Below are 14,482 nucleotides of genomic sequence, written 5' to 3'. Positions count from 1 at the left end.
CGGAGGACCTGAAAGGACATTGACAATGACAAAAGCCATTTGTGGCCCACGGTAAATCTGTTTACAAGTAGACAAGTAGACAATGAATATATTAACATGAAATAATTTTCTAGCATAAAATAGAAATTAAAAATAGAATGTCACAGTGAAACTCGCGGTTCCCTTCCCATTAAACCCGATGGCCGATGTCCGGCAGCGGCTGAAAGATTTCCCGTGAAAGCGTCGTTTCTGTAGCTCCTCCCACTCAGGGGCCCTGCAAGTGAGCAGCTTAGTGAAGCAGAGTGCGTGCGACGAATGTTCCAGAACACTGCGGTTACCGCGAGGACGCGCCGACCCCTCCCCCCCCCCCCCCCCCCCCGCCCTACCCCACCCCACCCCACCCCACCCCCCTACCCCGCTACAGTCAGATAGGGGGGCTGGGTGTGAGGGTGGGTTCTGGTGCCCTTCACACTGTGAGGAGTTTGACTTCAGATTCGAGGGAGGCCACAGACTCCAGGCTGCTGCCCTGCTCCTGCTGTGGGAAGCAGCAGGTGCTCTCCTGCTCCACCAGACGCCTGAACTCCATCGAAACTGAGAGGCGGAGGGAGAGGGAGAGAGGGAGGGAGAGGGACAGGGGGATAGGATAAGACATTAATGCAACACTTCAAAATTTAGCCTTTGTTTGTGTAGTGCCTTTAAAGGACACTGTAGTGCACTTAGTGTAAAGACAAAACCACGATACTTCTATTAAGGACGACATGGGCTAAGGTGTGACTGGATCAAGAGATGTTTAGCCCAGGCTTAAAAGCAGCCGGGCTTGTAGTCTCAGGTTCTTGTGGCAGTCCGAGACTCCACGGCTTAGATGCTGCGACACTGAAGAAGGACAAGCCTGCACAGTCAAAGCCAAAGCCTGAAACCGCTAACACACATGCTACCCAGCTACAGTTCTGGAGGATCATGGTCCTGTAGGTTATGTGGCTGTGCTTAGACCACCAGCGTGCGCCCTCTGAGGTGGTGGTGATCCCTGCTTCAGTCAGGACTCCATCAGAGGTGTGTTCAAGTTCAGCGAATGAGGCAAACGTCTGCAAACTATTTCAAACTTTTTTCCGTTAGCTTTGTGTTCGCCGCGAACGTTTGCAAACGGTCTGAAAAGGTAGTTTGCGGCGAACAAAAATGGACACTGCACTGAGGGAAATGTTCCCAGATGGGTATTTCAATTGAAGATGCCGTTAAGTGTGATCAGTTTTTTCAATAATGTTATTTCTAACGCTGGCCAATGTTATTATTGTTCGCTAGCTAGCTATTGTTTTTTTTTATCATCGATGATCACAGAAGCGGCTGTGAGTACAAACGCTCTCGTCGCCATGTCTGTTTATGTTTAATGCAAACAAGCAAAGTAAAAAGCCGTTCAAATTGAACCGTTCAAAGAAAACATGTTCGCCGCGAACGTTCGCCTCTGTTCGCTGAACTTGAACGCACCTCAGGTTTGTTAACTCAGCTGGCTAAGCTCTCCGCTGAAATATGACCATGTCACACTGTGGCCCTGCGTGACCAGGGCCCTGTTTCACAAAGCAGGATTACTGAGTTAGCTGGATAACTGAGCTAGCTGGATAACTACACTGAGTAAAACCCGGAGCTTCTCCCAAATCTGGAACGTGGACTGAAGTTAAAAAAAAAAGCTATTCCAAGTTTCACTCAGCGCAGTTATCCAGCAAACTCTGTAATCCTGCTTTGTGAAATACCCACCAGGGCTGTATAGCTCTAATCTAGAAGCTCCCACTCTGAGGTAGACAAAACTTGAGGAAGGTCAGCTGATGGAAACCTGTTACTGGCGTGTCTGTCGCGGGTTCCTTGGTGATCGTCTGCTTCTGCTGTTTCTTCATCATCCTCTTCTTCTTGTTGATGAGGATGCAGACCGCTAATATGGCGAGGAAGACGGGAGCCATGACCAGGATCGCCACCATCATCCCCTCTGTACGGCCTGTGAAGACAATTCACACACAACGCACTCACGCGGTGTCGGCCAGCTGAAAATGATGTGCTCCACACAGGCAAAAGCACTGGACTCCATTTTGAAGATGTTCCCACTATGCCTCTTGGTTGAAGAGAGGAATATGGTTTGGAAATGGCTTTGGTATGTTATGATCACTTGCAGTGCAATCCTGTGACTTAATATTTGGGTTTCTCAAAAAAGAGGTGGGACGACGTGAGCTACTGCAGTTCCGCCTCTCTGTTGAGAAACCTAATATTCCGACGTTAAGTCACAGGACGGCACTTGAGGAATCGGGGGGTGCCTTTTTAAAAACCGAAACTCTCCACAGGCGCCCATCGCGCTCGTCTGCGGAGCCGTTAAAGCCGAACCCGCGCGGGGCGGGAGTCTCCGTGACAACCGTACCGTTGCCGCCGTGTGGGAGGAAGTCGCAGACGATGTCGCTGACCGCGGTGCCCGGCTTCACGATCTTCTGCTCTGGCTGGGGGCACCTGGGGGGGCCGGGGGGGTGGGGGGGGGGGGAGAGAACGAAGGTGCGATGAGAGGCGTGCGTGGGCTTTCACAGAGACGACTTCATAAGGGGCAGAAACGCGATCCTAAAAAGGGAACCTTTAAGGCTGTTCCATGGGAAGGAAGAACTGACATTAATTTTCGACTGTAACACGAATTGGAAAAAAAAAAAGATAAATATTGTTTAGAAGGAAGGCAATTGAAATGCAAGTGTAGGGAAAGCTTTCAGTTGACTGCAGGTGAAGGTGCCAGTGCACTTTGTGAGGCAGATAAAATTTGCAGGACCTTCCACCAGAGCCTGTCCAGGGAACCATCACGGAAGAGTCTGGGATGTTTTGTTTTGTTTTGTTTTGGGAACTGGTCTCACCTGGTGCTCCACGGGACACACTGGCTGTGGATCTTGTGGTTGAAGGTCCCGGGCGGGCATGCCTGGCAGGTCCCTTGAGGGAGACGGAGCGAGAGAGAGAGAGAGAGAGAGCGAGAGAGAGACGGCTTTGAAAACCTCAGACTTTAATGCCAACCACACCCCCCCCCCCCCAGCAGACTGCTTCCACTTCCTCTTTACTACAGCTCGTCTGATGCTGTCCTTGGCTGAGTTTGTTTCGTAATCAGGGCCAATCTATCTACAGGCCCCGGGGGGGCTAACAGAGCTTTCACAAATCCCTGCATTGTTTTTTTTTTCGGCAGGCTACGGTGACCCGAGCACCCCGCCCCGCCCCGCCCCGCCCTGCCCCCATGCTTACCGTTGGCTACGGGCTGCTGCCCCGCTCCACACTCCTGGGAGCAGGAGGAGCACATGGCGTCCGCACAGCGGTACCCCGTCTTGCAGCCGCACACTGTGTCGGAGGTTCTGGTGCAGGCTTGCGTCTCCATTCGCACACCTGTCGGGAGAGAGAGAGAGAGAGAGAGAGAAAGAAAGCGAGGGAAGGAGTTGGGGAGAAGGTTTTTTTTAATTAATTTTTTTTTTTTTTTAAAAGAGTGAGACAGGACTTTTTATTTCGACTTTCCACCCCGGCGTCTGCGCGTGTGGGTAACGTCCCTGTGGAGGTGCGACTGCGTTTCTGTGCGCCTTGTGTTCCAGAGCCTTGCTCACGCCACCTTCCGGGTGAGGATAGCATACCTGTGCACTGAGTACACCTGCGACAGGACTCCAGACCTGGGTCGCTGAGGTAGGTGCCTTCCCTGCAGAGCTCACACAGAGTCTTGGGATCTGTGCCACACTCGCGGACCAAATGATTCCCTGCAATTAAAAACACACATCAAAGGCTTTATAGTGCACATAGCTGACTAAGCATATCCATCTAAATATTCTTAAAAGGGAGTCTATTAAATATTTTCTATGTTGCAGAAACCCCCCCTGGGTCTCTTTCCTGGTCTTTAAGGGTCACGTGATTGAAGTTTGGGACCCACAGAGCCCTAAACGTCACGTTTGAATGTACGTGAGTGAAAATGCACGTCCCGTGTATTTAAATGAGTTACTGGGGATCCATTCCCACACACAGTGAGAATTTCCCAATGAGTATCTCAGTCCCACACAATCCTTTAAAGTGGTTTTTTTGATGTCTCTCGACACCACAGAAAGTGGGCCAAACTAGCCTCAAAGACTTATCTGATATTGAGGTTGGAGTTATCATTTTTAAACCGTAAGTCATTTCCAGTCTCACTTCCGAAAAATAGATTCGGAGATGACGAGGAGATCTGCCGCCTATTTTTCTTTGTTGTCGTTTTAGATCAGCGCCTCTCTTGTCCTTAGACCTCGTAACCTTTTTCGCGAACGTACGACAGAACGTCTACACAGCACTGTACGTAGTACCCTACAGTAGGTGTGAGTGGAAAAGATCAGTCAGTTGTGACACACAAGTGGAGTAGCTTCATGGAACTGAAAGCTGAAAAAAAAAAAAAAAAAGCTAATATGACCAAGCAAGTACACCTCAGCAAACTGTGAAAGCATAGTGTTCCGTCTTCGTGGCGAAGGAAGGCGAGTATAAGTTTTCTGTTGAAGTTGTTGAGCTGGGGGTAGTGTCACTGACAAACTGGGTAACTGCGGCATGTGTGTGGACTCAAATCACTAATGAAAAGTGCTTATCAAAATCACTCTTCAGAGATATGCCGTTTCGCAATGTTTAAATTTCTCTCTAAAAATAAAAAAATAACTGTAGAAAAGCTGTTGCCACTAAGGCCATGCCCTATCAAGGATCTGGCATCACAGGACTTGCATACAGTCACAAAAAATTACCAGCGTACTTTCCGTTGCTGATGTGTTAGTTCACGGTCTAGTGCAAGGGCACTTTTGTTTTTGGTTTTGGAACGCTCTGCCCCCCTGCTGGGTTCTGCCAAATCCGTGTCAACCTTGTTCATGCCATGACTCCTAAACAGGGAAGTCACGGTGTCACACCTCTGCATTCTTCCCATACCAGGCTCTGGAATTCTGAAGTTGTGTAAGTCGCTCTTATCCAGAGCGACTTACACAACTTTTTTTACATAGCATTTTACATTGTATCCATTTATACAGCTGGATTTTTACTGAAGCAATTTCGGTTAAGTACCTTGCTCAAGGGTACAACGGCAGTGTCCTACCCGGGAATCGAACCTGCGACCTTTTGGTTACAAGCCCAGTTCCTTACCCACTGTGCTACCCTCCGTCCTTCCAACAGTGCAGAAGTTGAGGAGCCATTACAATTATTCATGACATAACCACACATAGAATTACTACCTACTTGACTGCCAATTCACGCGATGACACTGAAACTTCACTCTTTCCCCCCCCCCCATTTTTTAAAGCCAGTTTAGCTGAGAGGAATATATGCAGTAATGGAGCTGATTATTTTTGCTCAGCGTGTCACTATTGGACACTGGAGTGATCCTAAAATGTTTTGGCGTGAAGGGCTTAGTCCACATAACACACTTAACTGCCCCTTTTCTGAGTGTCTATAGCCTGTGTCCTCAAGGGTCTTTTCTTCCCCTCACACTCTGGAACTGGAGCCTGTTCGAATCCTTCATCGGTGTGGATCACAGACCTGGGTCAAATACGTTATTTGTTTCGGATTCAAATACTTTTCTGCGCTCTGTTGATCTTGCCTGGTGTAATTGAGCCTGCTAATACGACCAGAAGGCGGGGTTTACACTTTTCGAGAGTATTTCATTGCTTCCAATACACCAGACTACACCAGTAAAGCATAGAAAAAGTATATATTTGACCCAGGTCTGGTGGATCACAATACAATTGACCAGATTCAAGTACCAAATGGTGTGTGGAGTGTGCCTGTTGCACAGTACTTAACAATTCAACACAGGACTACTGTAATTACTGTGTTCACCTCTACATGGGAGAAGCACAGAAGCACTTTGAGCGTTCGGAAAAGTGCTATATAAATGCAATGATTCATTCATTCATTCATTCATTCATTCATTCGGAAGGCTGATTCCCACTGCGCACGCCTCTCTGGCCCCGTCTGTGACGCAGGTCTGTAAGCGTGCGTCTGTGAAGCCCCGTCTGTAAACGCAGGTCTGTAAACGCGGGTCTGTGAAGCCCCGTCTGTAAACGCAGGTCTGTAAACGCGGGTCTGTGAAGCCCCGTCTGTAAACGCAGGTCTGTGAAGCCTCGTCTGTAAACGCAGGTCTGTGAAGCCTGTGTGTGAAACGCAGGTCTGTGAAGCCCTGTCTGTAAACGCAGGTCTGTAAACGCGGGTCTGTGAAGCCCCGTCTGTAAACGCAGGTCTGTGAAGCCCTGTCTGTAAACGCAGGTCTGTGAAGCCCCGTCTGTAAACGCAGGTCTGTGAAGCCCCGTCTGTAAACGCAGGTCTGTGAAGCCCCGTCTGTAAACGCAGGTCTGTGAAGCCCCGTCTGTGAATGCGGGTCTGTGAAGCCGCGCGGGCTTACCTGGCTTGCACTGTTTACAGCACACATTGTTACCAGTGGAGGGGATCCATGTGGCGCACCCCTCTGCAGTCCCGCCGACGCGCTCCAGCAATCCCAGCAGGAGCAGGGCGAACCCCCAAACCACCATCATGACTAACCCGCTGTGGTGTGTCGCCAGCTATCCGCCCAATGGCACTGGAGAGTCTCGGGCAGCTCTTGGGCACCAGCCGTTACCGGGCAGCCTAAGACGGGCAGAGGAAACGCGGGAGTTAAGTCTGCTGCGCTCGGGGTCTCGCCCACCGCTACCTTTCACACCCTGACGTGTGTGTGTGTGTGTGTGTGTGTGTGTGTGTGTGTGTGTGTCTGTGGCTGACTGTGCAACAGCAGCCAAAGCACCCCCCTCAGCCCCCGACTGCTCCCCTCCCACCTCCACCCACAAGATGTTCATGAGAACACTGGTGTGACACCAGGGGTGTGTGTGTGTCGGGGGGGGGGAGGCAATAATAATAATAATGAATAATAATAATAGTAATAGTAATAGTAATAATAATAATAATAATTCATTTTATTTCTGTAACACTTTTCAGGGTATTCAAAGACGCTTTACATAGTGTAAGCTGAGTACGAGCTAAGAGATGAACGCTGCGATAGATCTGAAACGAGACCATTTCAATTTACATGTAGCAATTAATGCCTCTCGTAGCTATGGAGTTATCCTCTCAGAAGAGAAATTATCATTTTGTTAGGTGGCTGAGCAGTTGGGTGAAATGCAGTGCAGAATGATTCAGGGATGCTGTGGCCTATCACTCTGCCCTTAGTGTTATTTTACTGAGAAAAAATGAAAGGCTAACTTTCATTACAAATCAGTCTGTAGAGTTTAATGTGGACAGAGCTTTAAACTGTAAACCACTTCCATAAAACACAAGGACACTGATTCCATTTACAGCTATCAAATTGCTCTATTGTGAATTTACTTGGCAATAAGTCGGTTATCTAACAGGCTGACACAATTTTGCAGAACTGTGTATAGCTCCTTTTTCAATTCCTCACATATTCCATACTAATAACACAGGTAGCCTACTTATTGTAGTTGGCTATTCTGAATTTGAGACGTGACTTCATATCTACGCAGGACGTACTTTAAAATCAGCTCAAATTCGCGAAATCGCGCCACATATAACGAGAGCTATTAAACTGCACTTGTCCTGATTTCATTTTTTTTTTGTTGTCATGAATTTATACAGCGAGCGCTATGGGCTTTAGTTAATGCGGAATCAAACTTACTCTTGCGCGAGATGCGGCTGTCTTCTCTCTGAAGTAAACCGGTGATGAGGATGTCGCCACGCACCTGCAAGCTCCGCAGAAGTTGTGAGTCACTTGGTAGCTTTGCTTACACTGTCGCCTTGAGGTTCTACGCGCTACTTTAGAGCACGGGCGTCGCGAGTAGCCTAGCGGGGGGGCGTGATTAAGTAGGCTAATGATTTTATAACTATTTGGAAAGCCCGGCGTTTTACTTGACAGCTTGATGGTGAATTTCCCGAGATGTTATTTAAGTCTGTATCGTTTTGGAGTGCTTTACCGGAATTAGCCTACCGCCCCCCACACAGTTCAGGATTATAGCTATAGGAAGAATAGTGGGTCGATTCACTTTTTAAAACTTCCCGTTGACACCCTCGTGGCTAATCCCCCATTCTGTTCATTCATGCAAACCGTCTCTGTCTCGTACCAGAAGTTACGATAGAATGTTTATCTCAAGTTGCATTGTTATAGCACGTGTCAGCTGTAGCCTACGTTAACGTATATATGCACGGATAGGCTATGTTTTATTAGTATGAGTTAAAAAATAAATAAGAAAAACAGGAAATATTTCGGATCAAAATTTTACGTATTCGAATGAATATGGCTATTAAGTTGCCCCTCTAATCAGAATGAAAACGAAACTCATTTCGCATGCTGTCAAATCGTACGCAATCTACGCAAACTATTTGGGGTTTTGCAGTTTTATTACTGGAAAAGTACAGTATGCAAATAATTTAAAATGCAGCCGTAGGCTGCATTACACGAGTTTTGCTATGATTTTGCTGCCAAATCCCAGAGCTTCAAATATCAATAGCTCGTTAGCGATAAACTCAACTGCTCTTATGCAAACACGTAACAACAACAAAAAGACAAGGAACTGAAAGCCTCTCTAGTAAGGGACCGTCTTGAAAGTGCAACTGTCTTTAGCGTCAATATTGTGAAACAGCTATTTAAATTTACAGCTATGCAAATCCAAGTTCCCAAAAAATGGCCAGGGGACTCAGACGCAGGATCCCCCCTCCATTTACACACACACACACACACACACACACACACACACACACACACACACACACATATATACACCAATCAGCCACAACATTAAAACCACCTGCATTTTTCTGCTTTAATATTTCATTTTCTCTGTTTGTAATCAAACAATTCACACATGGTCAAAGCACAGACTCCTTTTATTAAAGGATACCATTGGTAATTCAGCTGTAAATTATGCTGATACAGTATGGAACACATTTGTTGGATAAATGGCTTTAGGTCATCAAGGGTCCAAGGTGTCAAATGAGCCTCAAACCACCGTGCTGCTGCCAGACATGCAGTAGATACTACAAGCATTGTTTCTCCTGTTTATCCTAATTTTCTTGTTGAACTCAATGGAAAAAAATATGGAGGAGAAATAATGCTTGTCATATCTTCTGCATATAAAAATGCAGGTGGTTTTAATGCTGTGGCTGATCGGTGTATATATAAGCCAAGTTATACTAAATCTTCAACAGGCACTTTACATTTTTTCAATTTTTTGAGTTAAGACTATATGTAATCAAGGTACGACTATACTATAGGTACCATTTCACCACCAAAATACTGTTTTTATCATTAATGTCTTCAAAGACATTTTCTGTGGTTAAGTTTTTTGTAATCAAGTGTTCATATATTTTAAATCCAGATAAATTACAAAATCACACATTTAGGATTTTCCCTTGGATGATAATCTCATGAATTTTGTTATTTTTCCATTGAAAACTTTTTGTTCAAAATGTCTTCAAATATATTTATTTTGGTTAATTAAATCTAATTAATCTATATTTGTTATGTTCTCATTCAAGGTAAGGCTGTCTTGTACTTTTTTCCATTGATTTGTTCTCATAATTGTTTTGAATAACATTTTTATAAGTTTAGTGCTTCATATTAATGAAATGGGGGAGAGCAGGGCCAAATGTAACACAGACTTTTTGGGTAAATGCATCAAGCTTGTACAATGTATTTCAGGTTAAACACACAGAACTACCATCTCTTTGTCTCCAACAAACAGTTCAATAAATATTTTGGGAGATGTTGCCAAAAGTCAGTTTTACGTATACGCAAGTGGATTTTTTACAGGAAGTATTTCTTGCTGACTGTATTGTGTGTGTGTGTTTCATGTAATCCAAATGTACGTAATTGTAAACAGTCATTTAGTGACTAACAGATTGCATAGTTTTGGTACAGCACGCTAGCTTGCTGGGACTGCTAGGCAGGCAAAAGTGTCGACACCCTCCCTGCGGGGTTAAACCTAGCCTGCTGTCAGTAGACTATTAAATAACCAACTGACTAGATTTGTTCAACTCAGACCAGATCTTCATAAATATATTTAACTCAACTTCAACTTTAGGCTACGTGTTGACATGTGACATCGACTGATACAGCTGTTTGGATCGAACAGACATGAGATGGGAACTGGAGAATAATGTACTTGTCTTGTGATATATTTTCACCAATATAGGCAGGCTACAAAAAAAAATATATATATATAAATGTGACCAAAAACTAAATTAAAGACTGTATCATATATCATCTATCACAGCAAGCCTCTCTAGCCTCAGAAAAGGTAAGTGTTCATGACTCCACAATAAGAAAGAGATTGGGCAAAAATGGCGGAAACCACTGCTACCCAAGCGAAACACCAATGCTCGTCTCACATTCGCAAAGATGCACTTGGACGACCCTCAAGCTTTTTGGAATAATGTCCTAAGGGACAGATGAGTCAAAAGTGGAACTTTTTGGACGACACAGGCACCATTACGTTTGGCGAAAAGCAAATGCAGCACTTCACAGTAAGAACATCAAACCAACAGTCAAACATGGTCGAAGTACTGTGATGGTGTGGGGAAGCTTTGCTGTTCTGAAGAACATTATTGAAGGAACCAATACTCCATCCATCCATTCAAATGAAAAAAAATCATACATTTATGATTGTCTTTAACTACTGCTTGTATTTTTTCCATAGACTGCGTTGTTGCCATTCTCGTTGTTAGTGTTAATCAGTTTAACCTTCAGGGTCCAAGTTGAACTATGCGGTTGTTCCCTGCACTTGGACCGGTACTTCTCTCTAGGGGTTTTGTCATACTTGTTCCTGGTTATGGTTATACACTTTGTTGTACGTCGCTCTGGATAAGCCTGTAATGTAATGTAATGTAATTTAGATTTTTAGCTATTTTGCCCTTTTTGCTGAAAAGATGATAGCCTTATGCATTTTTCCAATTTTCCTGTGAACTGGACTTTTTATTGTATGTGTTTCTTAATGCATTTTCATTCATGTATTTCAGTTTGGTTGTTGAATAAACATGTCTTCCCTTTTACCCAAATGAAAAAATTATCCATTTCGAATTTTAGTTGTTTTGTCATTCTTGGAGATGAGAGTATAGTCCCATGTCTTTTGCTGAATTCCATTGAAAGGGATTTTTCATCATAAATATCTTCAAATGTGTTTTCCATCATTTATTTTACTGTGGTTGCTGAATAAATGTGTTTTCATCTATCCGAATGAAAAAAGTGTTTTAGAATTACAGCTGCACACTGCAAGCATATCGTAAAGAGTTTACTGTGCTCAAGTTCAGGAGTTATCCAGCCTAGTTTATAGAGCTGTCAAAAAAATAAAACTAAGGTAATTGGTTGGAACAAAAACCAGCATGCCCCCCAGGACCGGAGTTGTGCACCCCTGCTATAATGTATTTCGTGAATTACCGCTGAGATAGATTTTTCACCGTAAAAAGGCCCCAAATGCATTATCATTCATTTATTTTGATCAGTTTGCTGAATAACCACAATTTTCCTTCCGTCTAAAAAGATATATTTAGAATTTTAGACATTTTGCCATTTTTGAGATAATACTATAGTGTATTTTCCTGAATTACCACTGAACTGGATTTTTCATTGTAAATGTTTTCAAGTACATTTTCATTCATTTATTTAATTACAGTTGTTGAATATACATATGTTCCCCTACATCTGATTGAAAAAATGATACATTTGGTAATTTAGTCGTTTTGCCATTTTTTGAGATAAGACTACATTCAGAATTTTAGTTGTTTTGCATTTTTGGAGATAAGGCAACATAGCTCAGGAGGTAAGAGCGATTGTCTGGCAGTCGGAGGGTTGCTGGTTCAAACCCTGCCCTGGGCGTGTCTAAGTGTCCTTGAGCAAGACACCGAACCCCTTACTGCTCTGGTGAATGAGAGGCATCAATTGTAAAGTGCTTTGGATAAAAGCGCTATATAAATGCAGTCCATTTACCATTCCATTTAACACAATACATCCAGATGCACAGGTCTTGAGCCATTATTGAACAACATATGTAGCAACATCCTGAGGAAAATTATTATTTGTTACAATACACAACACTCCCTACACTGAAAAAACTCCTTCAACCAACGATAGGGCCACGTTCAAAATGTAAGGGCCTCGTTTTATAAAATGGTCTTATGTCAAATCGTTAAGTAGTGACTAACGCAGAAAACCAAGTAGTTACTTGTAAAATCTAAATGTGATATGGATAAGGTCGAACCTGCGTAAAAGTTATATACTAGGCATAAATTAGGCTAATTACCTGCTGGTTATGTAGACGTAGCCTACTGTAGGCATTCTGCACATCTGGGGGCAGCCAGCGAATTCGCAAAGTGGTCTGTGTTCACGTTTGAATAATAACGGCTGTTACTGGCCACATTAACAAGACTGGATAATCATAAAGCACGTTGCACGTGAGTTGAAATTGTAAGTTCATTTCAGATTTATATATCACAACTGCGTAAAACGTAGAGATACGCCACTTAAAACCAAAGGAAGAAAATTAATTAATTATAATTAATTACAGTTAATCTTTATAAATCGAACGTAGGCACAATTCGGTAAATTATTTTTAAATTACGTTTGAGCCCAAATCCAAGAACATTTTTTAAATAAATGAGCCCCTGAGCTTCTAACTCCGAATTGAATTCCTTCAGTAAATATTTATCTTAATTTACTTCATAAATATTAAGCTGTAGAAATTGATCCTATGTATAAAGAATGAGTTGTGGAAGTTGTTCTGGATAGGAATATCTACTAAATGGGTAAAAAAAAAAGAGAGAAATTTGTCGTAAGGCCGTCGGTGGCACATAAGATAAATAAAAGTCCCGCATATCTTAGGCTATTTCCTGCCTGTTTCCTCTGTCAGTGAATCCTAGCAAACGTTTTACAGTAAGGCTATTTCTGGCTAACCACAAGGGAAAGATGATGAATGTTAAACTTCACATTAAAAACCCTTTCAGTAATGCTCTAAACTGGACCCATGTGAAGCAAGATGGGAAAAAACTGGCTAAGCAGGTTCTACAGCTTCATTCTTGTCACTTCCACTATCCATAGCCTGCTCCTACGACTGAACGGATCATGAGTACCATTAATCAATCCTTATCTTGACTTGAAAAATGTTCGGTTTTTCCACAACGTTTTTCCCCACAGCATCTTTTAGGCAACAACGTAGTATAAAGGTTAGAGACCTGGGCTTGTAACTCAAAGGTTGCAGGTTTGTTTCCTAGGTACATAATTTGAAGTGCTTCAGTTAAAATATCCTGAAATGCAATTAAAGGTGGTATATAGAGAACATGGAATTTGGAATTTGTCCAGATGGAGGGCGATGTTTGTTTTGAAAAAGTGTGTTTGTATTCCTGAAATGTCTGTCTATACTACCGCTGATGACAAGGCACTGGGACATGTGATGTGAGCTCTGATCTTCCCTGATTTAAAGGGTTCAGATGACGTTGCTCATCAGGGTTTGAGTTCCGAATGAGAAATTAAGATCTCAATCCTTCTGAGGAAGAGCCTCACAGGCGTATGGACTTTAACATTTTTTCCACCCACAGTCAGAAGGATCATATGCTTATCTTGCTAGCAGTTGTGGAAAGAGGTACGGATACAATGAAATTAAATGGGATACGGCAGAATAAGTGTAGTTTTACTTTTATTTTGTCTCAAATACGGTTCAGAAATAAAATGAGAAGTACTTTTTTGTTTGTTTGGGGGGGGGAGGGGAGGTGCTTTCCTGTAGAGATACCCTTAGATATTGACTCAGAGTCAATATATATTGTAAATTTCAGTTCAAGTTCAAATTCAGCCATGCATTCAAACGGCGTGATTCACCATCGCCATTTACAGAAGAGAAGGGAATTTCTGTCTGAGGCTCTTTTTGCTGTTGGGCAACGAGGAAAGTTTCAGAAAACACTGACGTTTGGCCACAAGGCCCACACACTTCTAGAGTGATACATTTGGCGGCTCTCGCAACACCACGAGCTCACTGTCACCCAGCCCATGACTGTCACACTGTTTGTGTTCTCAATCAAGGCAGCATGATTGGTCGATTTGAAACGGACTCGGACATCCACGCCAACAGCAAGGATTATGGAGCACTGCATAAGGCATTACATGGACATTCTTTTGGCTTTCTTCATATATACAAACTCCCTCGCTGCATATTTTTCCATGGTGCAGTTTCATTCCTCCTAATAACTACAAACTGATATGAGAAGAACTTTAACTAATAGAGCTGAAAGGGGAAACTAAGGGAAAGTGATCACTTGGACATACTGGTCACTTGATTTAAATCCGGATTTTAAGGGCAACTTGATTGATGCGTGCTTGTCGCATCTTGTCCAATTCATTTCCACTAGGAAATGATATCAGTGAAAACATCCCCGTATGTGGTAATGATTAACTGTCACCGAGACTGTTTTCAGTGCGTCACTGTCACAATTTACGCTGATTCAGCATTTACAGAAGAGCCACAATTACTGCATGAAATTCTGAAAGCACGTGAGCACC

At 43.5% G+C, this 14,482-nt stretch overlaps 2 protein-coding genes across 2 annotated transcripts in view; both read right to left on the bottom strand.

Moving 5' to 3' along the window:
• LOC135238574 (matrix remodeling-associated protein 8-like) overlaps positions 1–14,482 on the bottom strand; it is a 249,684-nt gene that overhangs the window by 152,715 nt on the left and 82,487 nt on the right. The window lies entirely within an intron of this gene.
• LOC135237697 (tumor necrosis factor receptor superfamily member 9-like) lies at positions 92–4,205 on the bottom strand. The gene is made up of 6 exons (XM_064305066.1): positions 3,600–4,205; positions 3,223–3,360; positions 2,847–2,919; positions 2,375–2,460; positions 1,802–1,960; positions 92–570 (listed from the first exon to the last, which is right to left on the bottom strand). The coding sequence occupies exons 2-6, from the start codon at positions 3,350–3,352 to the stop codon at positions 446–448; spliced, it is 573 nt and encodes a 190-aa protein (XP_064161136.1). The 5' UTR covers positions 3,353–3,360; positions 3,600–4,205; the 3' UTR covers positions 92–445.

Source organism: Anguilla rostrata, chromosome 13 (genome assembly GCF_018555375.3).
Source record: "Anguilla rostrata isolate EN2019 chromosome 13, ASM1855537v3, whole genome shotgun sequence".
NCBI classification, from domain to species: Eukaryota; Metazoa; Chordata; class Actinopteri; order Anguilliformes; family Anguillidae; genus Anguilla; species Anguilla rostrata.
Note: the sequence above shows the minus strand (reverse complement) of the source record. Positions and strands in the feature narration are given on the sequence as shown.